The following is a 13,171-nucleotide window of genomic DNA, read 5'->3' as shown; positions in this document are numbered from 1 at the left end:
CTGTTAAACAGTTATACCATCACCTCACCAAAAGCTTTTATCAGATGCCCAGGCATATGGTGGAGTTTGCAATAAATTACCTCCTCATTATTTCTTAAGATTCATAAGTGTGGAGTGTGTCAGTTTGCATAAGAAAGCACATTTTCTGTTTACACTGTAGAACCATCTCCCTCCACTTTTGGTTTAAAAAACTATCAGGCACCCTCTTCGTATTTTGGTTTTTCTCAATATTCCTAAGAGTTTTTCTCCCTCGTTTTTCACTGATATCTGCTTTTTTAGGGTACAGTCCCCACCTTTACTGGGACAGTGACTATGTTCATGTTTTTCCAGTGCCAACTGTGGTTGGAAGGGGAAGTGTATCATTTAATGTTGCAAAATATTAGCTCTCTTCTTTCACTGAAAATATCAGTTGTCCCAGATGAAATGCACTGGATGATGCATTTTCATCCATCTTCATTCCCTTTGAAGCAAGTGTGGCCAGGTAGACACGTGACAAAGCTGTGGCCCCTCTCTCTGGCAGCCACATGACCTCTTCTGTCATTCTGGCTTTCATTTTCATCATCTGTCTGCCCACACAACTTGGACATCAGAGGCAAGAGGCTTTCCAGTCTCCCGCAGACATGAAGCAAAATTCTGAGCTTCTAGTTTATATGTGCAAAATTTTGTTTTGTTTTGTTTTGTTTTTTCTGAAGCTGGAAACGGGGAGGCAGTCTGACAGACTCCCGCATGCACCTCACCAGGATCCACCCGGCATGTCCACCAGGGGGCGATGCTCTGCCCATCCGGGGGTGTCGTTCTGCCGTGACCAGAGCCACTCTAGCGCCTGGGGCAGAGGCCACGGAGCCATCCCCAGTGCCTGGGCCATCTTTTGCTCCAATGGAGCCTCAGCTGCGGGAGGGGAAGAGAGAGACAGAGAGGAAGGAGAGGGGGAGGGGTGGAGAAGCAGATGGGCGCCTCTCCTGTGTGCCCTGGCCAGAAATCGAACCCGGGACCTCCACACGCCAGGCCGACGCTCTACCACTGAACCAACCGGTCAGGGCCTATATGTGGAAAATTTGAATTCAGATTCTGATTGGTTCGGTTTGCCCAGTGGCAGTTAAAGTGAAATGTTATCATTGTTTATAGTTTAGAAGTGTTAGAAACTATCAGTTCAGATGTAGGCGTGCATCTAAGATAACTTGAAATACCTTGCTTTTAGCCATTTTTTACTCCAGTTATTCTAGTAATTAAAAATGGGCCTTTGTATTGCTCTAGCCAGTTGGCTCAGTGGTAGAGCATCGGCCTGGGGTGCAGGAGTCCCAGGTTCGATTCCCGGCCAGGGCACACAGGAGAAGCGCCCATCTGCTTCTCCACCCCTCCCCCTCTCCTTCCTCTCTGTCTCTCTCTTCCCCTCCCGCAGCCAAGGCTCCATTGGAGCAAAGATGGCCCGGGCGCTGGGGATGGCTCCTTGGCCTCTGCCCCAGGCGCTAGAGTGGCTCTGGTTGCAGCAGAGCGATGCCCCAGAGGGGCAGAGCATGGCCCCCACCTGGGCAGAGCATCGCCCCTGGTGGGCGTGCCGGGTGGATCCCAGTCGGGCACATGCGGGAGTCTGTCTGACTGTCTCTCCCCGTTTCCAGCTTCAGAAAAATACAAAAAAAAAAAAAAAAAAAAAAAAGGGCCTTTGTATTGACCATGCACCAGGCCAAAATATGGCTTCGATCTGAAATAGTGTATATTTGCCCTGAATTTTAAAATATTTTCTATTCAGGAACTGAACGCCTCAAGGACAGTGTCTTTAAGGCTCTGCTAGTTCCATGTGAATGTATAAAAAATGATTAATACCTAGGACTACTTTGAGGCTCTTCAGATAACAAATTTTTAAAACTATATACTGGTAATAAAAGTTGCATTAGACAAATGTCACCCCGTATTTATACTTACTAAGGACATACTTTCTTTTTTCTTAAAAAAAACAAACAAACTAAAAAACAACTTTTTCTCTTAACAGTTTTTTCTTTCAGCCTCATTTTTTATTGATTTTGTGCTGCTACTTATTATGACATTGGGCTGCTTCCCATAAGGAATTTGATCATTACGTGTTAGGGACCTCTTTTTAAAATAACTTTTAAATTTATTTATTGTCTGCTCTGAGGTATACATGCTCTTCTGGTAAATAAGTCTGAGGTAAGATATTGATAAGAGATGGGAGGAGAGCATTACATTTATTATATATCCTTAATGAAGGAGCTACAGAATATCCTTAATAAATACTGGTGAACTCATGACTGCATTTATCCATCGCTGGTCCTCCAAGGAGTCATGGGAAGGGCCACAGCTACAATAACTCTGCATAATCATCATTGACTCTGGCTCTATTGATTGTGATTAACCAAGATGTATGGAAAACAGTTTTAAGTGTGTAGTGCATGGATCTCGTAAGGTCCATTAAGATGTTCATTATTTTTCAATTGATGCGTCTTAAGCCGCACTTGATGTCTGCAGGAGTGCATTTCCACAGAAAGACTGCGCTTCGGGACCGAGGTCATTTTGTTAATTGCATAATACAACACAGCCATGTTTCATAGAAAACAGTAAATACTCTTGATTTCATTGATTTGTAATCTTTGGTATTCCTAATGAAAGTATTGGAGTATGTGAATAGGTCTTAAAAACCCCTACGTGTTCAGGGAATAAATGTGTCTTGAAATGTGGGTGCTGTCCTTCTTGGAGCCTCGGCCTAATTGCCCTGTGGGCTTTACACCACTTCATCTCGTATGTTTACACCAGTAGAGTCACTCCTTTAGCATTTAGAAGCACACGTGAGTGCTGCGGAGGCACCCCTTGCTTGTGGCAGGTTAACATCCCTAGCTTACAGGCACACTGAAGGGTACAATTATAGGTGGGTACAGGACAGCATGGAGGGTGGTAGAGTTAAGGGACGAGCAGGGCACCAGAACACGCTGGGAGAGGCACCTTGTACAGGCTCTGAGTCAGCCTGGGTTTCTCCTGGGAAGTGACTTCTCAGCTGAGTCTGGAAGGATGACTGGGAGTTGGCCAGGTAGGGTTTAGTGTGGGGCAGAGGTGAGATAACTTGTCCAGATGCTGCCGCTCCTCACTCCCATACCAATACTGGCATTGTAACTCATTACAGCACTTGTTGTCCTGTGAGCTGGATGGAATAGAGCTTCAGAATCCTTCTCAACACAGGGCTATAGGCAGCCGCTACCAATTTATTGCATCTGACATGCAGATGAAACCATTTGCTGTTCCGGGTCTGTGGCCTCCTAGCAAGGTTCCTTTTGGCTGCTGTGAGTACCTGATCAGAGTAGAATCGTGACTTTGTTTGGGGTGGACTGGTGAGTATGGCCCTGTAGAGGTCATTTTACCCCCACTCTGTATGTCCTCCCACCTCTCTTGTGAGGTTGGTGTGGGAGGCCCCATGCCCTGCCCTGCCACACCCCTCGTTAGCGCCCTGTGCTGTTGCTGGTTTCTTGCCTTCCAGTTGAGATACAGGGGTAGAATTGATGAGTCAGGTCAGGGGCTGTGTATGTGTCCTGCAAGCCTGAGTCACAATGTTGAAAACTATAAATTCCTTATATTGCACTTAAATGGGGACGGTGCTTAAAACCTGTATTATTTAAAAGCACTTGTTATCCAGGGAGGTGGAGGGGCTCACTGGCTCAGCAGCAGACTGAAAAAGCCCAAGAATCGTTTTGATCCCAGAGGTGCCACTAAAATGTTTCCTGTGACCTTGCCTAAGTCTCTTAACCTTACTTCCAGCATTCTTAAATAAAAACTCCCCCACCCAGGTTATTATGTAGAGTCTTAAAAAAATTGTTTTTAGCAAAGATGAGCTGGTACCTGGAAGCCAAATGGAACCATGCCCCCCCCCACCCCCCCGCTGGACATTTATACGAGAAGAAAGGTTAGAGGTTGGACATTTATACGAGAAGAAAGGTTAGAGGTTGTTTTTAGCTGTCCGTCTTCCTTCTTTTCCTCTGGTCTTTTAGTCCAAACCAGTAGTCTGTTTATTGGATACTTACTAGTTAATGAAAGCTCTTTGGTGATAAATCATTTTAAATTGGCCATTGCTCTGGCGTGCTGAGCTTGAGAGAGGCTCTCTTCCCATTCTTTCAACAAAAAATCAGCTGTGGTCTCTGACCTATTTATTTGGAGGTAAACTCAGCCTTGCCAAGCGTAAAAAAAGATCGGGAAGGCATACAGTTCCACTGGCCCGTGCCCTGGGCTGGGACAGCCTTACTCATTTGGAAAAGGCTTCTCTTTCAGTTTTTCTTTAGTGTTCTTACATCAGCTCCTACATTAGTTGCAGTTGTACTTTGCACAGGCACTAATTAAAGCGCCATCAACATTGGGGTCCAAAGGCTTACTGACAATGCAACTGTCATAGTGGTGTCTTAATTGGTTGAGTGTAATTGTCATTAGGCAGCGCTAAAGACATCTGGAGCTCTGGAGAAAAATCAACTTTTTTTTCCCCTACCTTGTTTCATTACAGTTCTTGCTGCGCTCCTGGCCAATGTTGGTGAGTGCTTTGAGGTCACATTTAGGATTTGGTTTAGGTCCCTCTGCTCCAACCAATGTTTACCCTTGTGAGAATGTCTGTTTCTTTAGCATGGAGCCTGACCACCACCGCTGTGGTGGCTTTTACCTGTGCTAGATTTCAGAACCTATAGCTGAGCCATCACACAGAAATAGAATATTTTTTCTTGTTCCCATCATACGATAGACATGCAGTCTCTTACATTTTGCTTCCTGAGTCATTTTGCAGCAAGACATTTGTGTTATCATGTTCTTTGGTCATAAAGAATGAAATTAATTTAAATGGATATCTATGGAAAACTTCATGTTTACAGAAATAATTTAGCTTATCCTCTGTTTTAGAGATTTTAATCAGTTTGGACCACACCAGTTGAGTTGTTACTTGTGGATGCCCCTTTCAGTCACCGTTTATTTATTATTAGCCGTGTAAGGCACTGTGATGGAGGCTGTGTCGTTGAAGTGCAGCCTTCATGAGGACTTTGTAGTCAGATTGAGGAGATGTAGCATGAACCCCATTTCTTCAGATATGGGGCACAGTAGTTAAGTCAGAGGATTCATGGAGGAGAAGGGCCTTTGCTAGACCTTGGAGAGTGGTAGGCTTAGGGTAGGTCTGAGGTTCTTGGCCTTGGATGCATATTGGAAACGGTAATGTCTGGTTCCACCCCCAGAGAGTCAGATTTAATTGATCTGGGGGGGGTGTCCTTGGAGATTGGGAGTCTTAAAAACATCCCAAGTGATTCTGTAATGAGCAGTCATGGTTAAGACCCACTGGGTTGGGTCGTGAGGAGGGGAGGTGCTCCAGAAAGATGGGTGCTGTGAACCGGGGTTCAGAGGCAGAGCATTTGGAAGTCCGTGAGTGGCCGGCCTGCCTGGGGGCTATCTCATGCTGAGAGGAGTGGGAAACAAGGCTGGAGGAGAAGTGGATGCTGGTTTGTGGTGTGTCCTTAGTGCTGGCTAGTAGTGAAAACTTCATTCTGTAGGGTGAAGGCCTGAGTACTTACAGAGGGCTTCCTAGGTGTCCAGTGCTCTTCTGGTCTGACTGCTCCAGTCATTGATGTGCGCTGTGTTCTAACCACCCTAGCACCCGGCCAGGGCTGAAACTTTTTGAAGAGAGCATTTATTTAGCTTTAGGCCTGTGGAGTTGCAGCGTGCATGTGTGGGACAGCTTCCTGGGACAAAAGGCTGTTGGGAGCCTGTGAACCCAGTAACAGAGTGCTCCTCTCTGTGCACTCTGCCCTCCCTGTCTCTCCTGCAAGTGATGAGAGAGAGCCACACACTGCATTTCACACTTCACGGTGGTGTGATGTGGCAGTTTTTCAAGTTTTGTTTGGTTGTGGTTGCTTTACCCGGGAACTCATCATGTAAAGGAGATTGGGGCTCAGGTGGAGCTTGGCCACTAAAATTCTCTTCTCTGTACCCTCTGCTCCTCACTGAGACCCCTAAGGGATGCCACCGGGACCACATGAAGACCATGGATGTGGTCCCACATGCAGGTAATAAAAAGCGGAGGGACTGAGACCGATGCTTTGAAAGGAAGTGCGTTTTCCTGGTTTGCGCACTCCCCCTTTTCTCCAAGTTCCTTAGCTCTCTGAATCCCTGAGTTCCCTTTCTTAGTCTTTATTTTACTCCCCTTCTCTGAATTTCTCAGAGGCGTTGCCATTTTTCTCTTTTCTGAATTGGCTAGTTGCTTTCACTTAAAATTTAACCTTAAGAATCTACTCATACACAGTCTAGAAATCCAAACATGTTATCTCTGTTCAGTGTCTCTAGCTGAGCAAGTGGCCTTACTCCAGGGATCCCCTGAGTCGTTGTCAGGGTGCCAGGGGTGAGCCTGGAAGATGGGTGCAATGGGGTGTGTGTTCTTGTCTGGTGTTCCTCGTTCAGAAGGGAGACCGGGAACCCCGTTTGGCGGGCCCGGGGGCCAGCAGCCATGCTTCAGCTCCGGCGGTGGTGATATCGACATCCACCCTTGCTTTGCGTCGCCAGGCTTAGTGACACTCGTGGAGGGAGCGTTTCTGTTTACTGGAGGGTCAGCGGTCAGACAGGCCCATCGGGCCAGTTTGGCTCTGGACATGCACGCTGTCCAGATACTGTCTGCGGAGAGAGAACCAAACTCTCCCATCTAGAGAACTTGTTACAGAATGACCTTTGAATTATACCCTATATGATTTTACTGTCGATTAATAACTTGAGAGGAAGACTACTTCCTACATTGAGTAAATGAAGCACCTCTGAATCAGAGTATTTTTATTTTCTTTATTAAGAAACTCATATATAAGAAATTGATCTATAACTACTTCATAATGAATCATGTCATAGATTTCAGTAATTAAATCTCAGAGGTTATCTTGTTCAACTCGGCACTGACGTGGGATCAAAGAAAGCCTGAAAGGACGGTGCCTGGGCTTCAGGAAGACAGCGATCCCCTTAAATTGTCTTCCCGTCTTTGTGTCTGTGTGGGTGCATTGTGAGACTCTTAAAAACATTTCTGATGGGCCTCCCACAGCTGCTGCATGTGTGAAACAGACCCGGAGTTGCAGATGTGAGGACCTCCGCATAAATACCCGGTGGCAGGCAGCGTGCCCCCTCGTCATCTGGCCAGTCCGTTCTCCTCGCAGTGTTGTGTTGGAGTGGGCTCTGGCCCTGCCTCGGCTTTGATGGAGAATGTCGTTTGTTGGGGTGGCAGTAGTCATAGCAGAGAGCGAGGGCTCCTGTTTTCTAAGCGGGCAGCACCGGGAGTGTTTCAGCAAGAGCTCTCAGGAGGAGCAGCGCTGTCTGGCTGCTAAAGGCAAGCTTTCATTGTTTCAACAATCAGTGTAGGACTTTAATCAGTCACATCTGATGCCCGCATGAGGTATTGGAAAGCTGTGCCTGTTAGCCCATTAGTCCCTCATTTCTTTCTCTCTGCCTGTCTTTCCTGTGTGTATGTAAGCACATTTCTGCTTGTGATCACTTTACTGGGAGAATTTAAGGTAGCAGATGGGTGATTATAGGGAAAAAGGACAAACGGAGATCTCCATACCCTGTTTTTTATAGTATAGAGCTCTCCTTTGAAATTGTCACCATCGTGCTATAAGAATGTGAAAGGCATTCACAGCCTTTCTGTTACCCAGCTGACATTTTCTCCTGTAGGAGTTACTCAGCTAAGCAGCGTTGCAGGAGCAGTCCCACACCAATTCAGTCTCCCATCTCTGTTGTTGTAAGGTCTCCGCGTTTTCTCCTCTGTGGCCCGCCCTGCTCTTCTGTCTCCACTTGGAACCCACCATGTCCTTCTTTTCCAGATACACATCAGGGGACGTGAGGGTGTGGGACACCCACACCTGGGACTTCCAGGCCCCCTTCCTGGATGCGGAGGACGAGGAGGACGACCCTGCAATGCAGCCATATGTCTCCTTTGTGAGGGTAAACCGCTGGCTGGCCGTGGCGGCTTATGAGGATGGTAAGTAACTGCAGCCCTCCTCCCTATTAAGGAAAAAAAAGCTTTACAAATATTAAGCAGCTGTGACTGGCTCCCCCACCCCCAACCCCTGTAATCCCTCATATATACACATGGACACACGCATGTTCACACTCAGACACTCACTCTTGCCTTTATGTGAAGAATTGGCCAATAACCTTCAGTACATTAGTAGGCATTGGAACACAGCACCAATAACTGGTGTTTAATTCCTGCTGGAACCGTCGGACTGGGTGTTAGTGCCAGACACGGGGCCGGCCAAGTCGTCTTAAGCGAATATCTTGTTTGGTATAAAATATTAAATATCCTTGGCCTACTTTTCCTTCAGTCCCTGCCTAGGCCAAAGGGAAGAGTGGAAAGGGGCAGACATAGATAATCTGTTGACAAATATAGAAATAGTAAACTGAAAGTCAGTGCCTACCTTTTCCTGGCTCTTACCTACCAATTTATGGTAATATGTTGTCTCTCTGGGACTGGTGGTTTTTGTGTGTGAGCAACTGTGGATTACAGAAGTAGGTAAGAACAATCTGAAATAGAAACACTTGACAGTTTATAGCTAATAGGAATAACAGTTTCGATGGCCAGGGATAGCCGGTACTCCTACCTGGTACTTTGAACTTCCATTGTGGTGTAAGTTTGCATCTCTGAAAGCAGTGTTTCCCCACTCGCCTGAAAGTTGGACCACAATGCACTTCAGAATGTCAGTGTTCATGTCATGGCATCATTGCAAATCCTCAGAGTTAGAGTAACATTATTGGATAGCTCAGGTGGACAAAACCGTAGTAAAGTAGGTAATGGGGAATTTTGTAGCTGTATGCCATTGAAAAATAAAAATTAGGGCTGAAATCTTGGAAGTATTTTTATTTTAGTATTTTAACAACATGAACTCTATTCTTTTGGTTTGACATTAGTAGACACCATTGATGGATTTTTTTTCGGCCTCTAGAAATTCATTCAGCTAAGCTGGGGTTCTTTTGGTGCGTGATATTTGATGTCTGTTTATTGAAGTGTCCTGGGTGTTCTGGGTAGATAAAATACGAGCAGCTTGAGTGTGTTTGCTCCTTTCCAAATGATCAATGAGTTTTTTAAACAACGATGTAAAGGATGTCGGACTTTTAAGTTAGAATCATACAGTTTCAGAATTATCTGCCCATGCCACACATACATGTGCACACATGCACATTTTTCTTCAGATGGGGAAACTGAGGTCCAAAGCTGCCAGCTGAGTAATTTGCATGAGGATGAGTCATCAGTCAGTGGTGAACCCAGAACTGGGTTGTGTGTCCAGGCCCATGCATGGTTATGTAATAGGAAACACAGAGACACTTATGGACACATGCACCTGACTGACTTGTACCCTGTGGCTCGCATCTTGTGAACTGGAAAACATAGCTTGAGGTGATGTGTGAGTGTGGCACGGGTTTTGTACTGTTGGCTACAATTGTCTTTGTCACCCTGTTCCCAGCTGTGGCGCAGAAACATTGGGGAACCATGTAGATAGGCTAGAGAAACTACTTTCTTCCATTAATTCTTGACACATAATTGCCAAAGTGTATTTTAAATACTTGGTCTAAAAAAATTTCACAGTTAAAATTCAGATACAGAGCATAAAAGTACGAAATGTAGAAGAAAATGAATCCAGAAACTACTTGAAGTGCCCCTCCTGGTCCTCCGCCTCGAAGCTCCCTCCACGGTGTACATGTAGGGTCCTGCTCGAGGACTTCTTTGCACCTTGCTTTCTTCCTCAAACAGCACATATCGGTGCCTTCCTGTCTTAGCACTCACAGGGGAACCTCCTTCTTCTTCCTGTGCAGTATTGCACTAGTTGGCTGTGCTGTAATTTACTTATTAGGGCCCTTAGTGATGCACATCTGGATTGCTTGTTTTTTTTTTTTTGTTTTGTTTTTTTTTCTGAAGTTGGAAACGGGGATGCAGTCAGACAGACTCCCGCATGCGCCCGACCAGGATCCACCCGGCACGCCCACCAGGGGGCGATGCTCTGCCCATCCGGGGCGTCGCTCTGCAACCAGAGCCACTCTAGCGCTTGGGGCAGAGGCCAAGGAGCCATCCCCAGCACCTGGGCCATCTTTTGCTCCAATGGAGCCTCGGCTGCGGGAGGGGAAGAGAGAGACAGAGAGGAAGGAGAGGGGGAGGGGTGGAGAAGCAGATAGACGCTTCTCCTGTGTGCCCTGGCCGGGAATCGAACCCGGGACTTCCGCACGCCAGGCCGACGCTCTACCACTGAGCCAACCGGCCAGGGCTGGATTACTTGTTTTAAAACGGTGCTGCAAGTAGTTGCCTTGAACTGATATCATGGTGGACTTCTGCGGATGTGTCCATGAGGTAACTGACTAGTAATTCCCGGGTTGGAGGTAAGATTGCCAATTGCCCTCCGAAAATAGTGCCACCAGTTTATAGTCTCACCAGAAATATACAAGAGTGACTTTCTTCATGCCTATTGGGTAGGTGGAGATGGTGTCTCGCTGTTGTTTTTCTCTGTAGTTATGTGTGAGCATCTTTTCATTGTATTTCTATCTCTGCAAATGGCACATTTCCTATCTTTTCCCATTTTTCTTCAGTTCATCTTTTCTGGTTAAAAAGAAAGGACTAAGGACTATTTCAAATATCTTTTCAATTTGTCATCTATTCTGGACTTTGTGATTTTTAGAAGATAGTTGTGTGTGTATGTGTGTGAGGAGTTGGTTTTAGTTTGTAATTTAATATTTTTGACTAAGTATACATTTTTTAGGGATGTAAAGTTAAACTAATACAAACAACTAATAACACAATGAAAATGTATTGAGAAGTCTTGCATCTGTTCATTTTTGGCCACTCCATTCTAAAAGCAACCACATATGTATAGTTTGTTATCGATCCTTCCAGTATCTCTGCATTGTAAGGATAAGCAAACATGAGTATCAATTTTTATTCCCCCTTTTTTAAACAAAAGATGATGAACTACCCTATAATACTCCATAACTTGGCTTTTTTCACTTAATGACATATCTTTTTTATTGCATAAATTTGATATGTAACATTGTGTAAGTTTAAGGTATATAATGTGTTACTTTCATACATTTAAATAGTGTAATATGAGTACATTGTTGTCATACTTATTTTATTACATAATTATAATACAACATTATTGTCAAAATTCATTGTATTATGCATTAGAACCTTATGGCTCATTTGCTGCTTGTTATAAGTTCATACCTTTAAACACCATCAGTCTTTTCCTCTGGTAATCAGCCACCATTTTACTGTCATCTTACAGGAGTTATTTCTTTAGAGTCCAAATATAAGTGATTATACAGTAGTACTTGGCTTTCCCTTTCTGACCTTTCTCACTTAGCATATGTTCAAGTTTCATCTGTAAGGTTGCAAATAGCAGGATATCATCCTTTCTTGTGGCTAAGTAACGTTCTGTTGTCTGTATGTACCATGTATTTTTTTATCCTTTCATCCATTGGTATGCATTTGGGTTGTTTCCATATCCTGGCTATTGTGAATAATGCTGGGATACACGGTGACCTATCTTGAGAGGGTGTCCATGACCATGTGTACAGAATATATTTCTTTTCCATAGCTGCATAGTATTCCATTGCACAGGTATTACTGTTCATTACACAGTCCCTTATTGAGGAACAGTTGTATTGTTTCTGATCTTTTGCTGTTATGGTGTTGTAGTGAAAGCCTTGTATTTGTGACATTTCATGTAGGCCTAGGAAGGATAGTTTCCTATAAAAGTGCAAATGGGGTTATATTCTTTTGCACATGTACCAGCAAGGTATGCATGTGTGCTCATTTTCTTTCAGTTTTATCAGTGGAGTATGTTTCAAACGTTTAGGTATTTGTCACTTTGATAGATAAGAAATGGTATCCAAATGTTGCGATTTACATTTCTCTTAGTGTGAGAAGTTGAAATTTTTTCACATGTGTACGTGCTTCTTGTAATTCTTTTTCATCTAGTTTCCATATTTCAATCTTGATCAATGTAGAGTCCATCCTGGAATGATATGAGATGTGAATTCAAGTGTACCCTTTTTCCAGCATCTCTTTTTGGAAAGCCCATCCCTGCCTCCCTGGTTGGAGGTGTTTTTAGATATGAATTTTCTTAGTCTTTCAGTCTGTTTCTGGATGTTAAGTGCTAGTCCAGTTGTTCCGATTGTTCACATTGACACTGTCCTGTTTGTCTGTCGTGTCCTTTTGGGTTTCACACCATGCTCTCTGGGGAATGGTCCCTACTATAGGCAAAATCCACAGGACTTTGGCTGCATTGTTCACACTGAAATCTTCGGTTTGTCTCACATTCCTTTTGGTATTAGGATTGTTTCTCTGATAAGAACTCTTGTGTTTTCTTGTGTCTCTGTCACTCTGAGCTTGTTTTACCAGTTTGATCGGGGTTGTTACTATTTCTGAGATAAACAACAACTTCTCACTTTTCCCCCAGACCTCAGGTGGCATTGCCTTTGGTTTCACTCAGTTTAACATATTGTCACCGTGATATTTATACCAACGTATTCGCGAGTAGTTACTTCTGGGCAAAGACAGATTGAAAGAATCAAATGTACATTTTTATATCGCTCCTCCCAGGAGCAGCGAACAGGCCTCAGATAGCACAGGGCGGAAAGGAAACTTACCTTGTGGGGTCTGTTGTATAAAATTTCTAACTGTGCCCCACAGAAGAGAAAAATTAGATACTCAAGTGAGTTAATGGACTTTAGCTGCTGATTGTGCTGAAGGGAAGCTCGGTAGCCATTGAGACCCCTGGATGGTCAGCCCCAGAGGGGAGATGGAAAGGGCTTTGGGAGAAATGAGTCTCCCTTCCTCCTGCTCAGCCTCCTCGCCCTGCAGGAACACTACACCCACCGGGGGTGTTGAGATTTGGCAAGGTGATCCACAGTTGTGATTTTTTGAATTCCAACCCACTGGCCTCATATTTCTTCTGCCTTGTTTCCGATTGTCAGCATTGGCCCTCCTCCAGTTTGATTTTTACCACTAATTGTGTTGCACGTTACCGTACTGAAATGAATCAAATCAAAATGCTTTTCCTGGAGCATTAGATAAAGCAGGCGAAGGTTCTGAGTAATGAGCAGATGCTGCTAATGCAGGGACAGTGGGAGACCTTGCCAGGACTCCATCTGCTCCATGCTTGCCTGCCTCTGGCCTTGAGCCACC

General features: G+C 44.7%; 1 protein-coding gene across 1 annotated transcript in view; it reads left to right on the top strand.

Moving 5' to 3' along the window:
* The window catches only part of FBXW8 (F-box and WD repeat domain containing 8), a 107,747-nt gene that overhangs the window by 34,286 nt on the left and 60,290 nt on the right, over window positions 1–13,171 (top strand). The window contains exon 5 of the mRNA XM_066370821.1: window positions 7,818–7,975. Coding sequence (XP_066226918.1) covers window positions 7,818–7,975 — 158 coding nt within the window. The remainder of the gene's footprint in view (window positions 1–7,817; window positions 7,976–13,171) is intronic.

The sequence above is a fragment of the Saccopteryx leptura genome, chromosome 2, assembly GCF_036850995.1.
Source record: "Saccopteryx leptura isolate mSacLep1 chromosome 2, mSacLep1_pri_phased_curated, whole genome shotgun sequence".
Taxonomy (NCBI): Eukaryota; Metazoa; Chordata; class Mammalia; order Chiroptera; family Emballonuridae; genus Saccopteryx; species Saccopteryx leptura.
The sequence above is the reverse complement of the archived record's forward strand: the minus strand, read 5'-3'. Positions and strand labels throughout refer to the sequence as shown.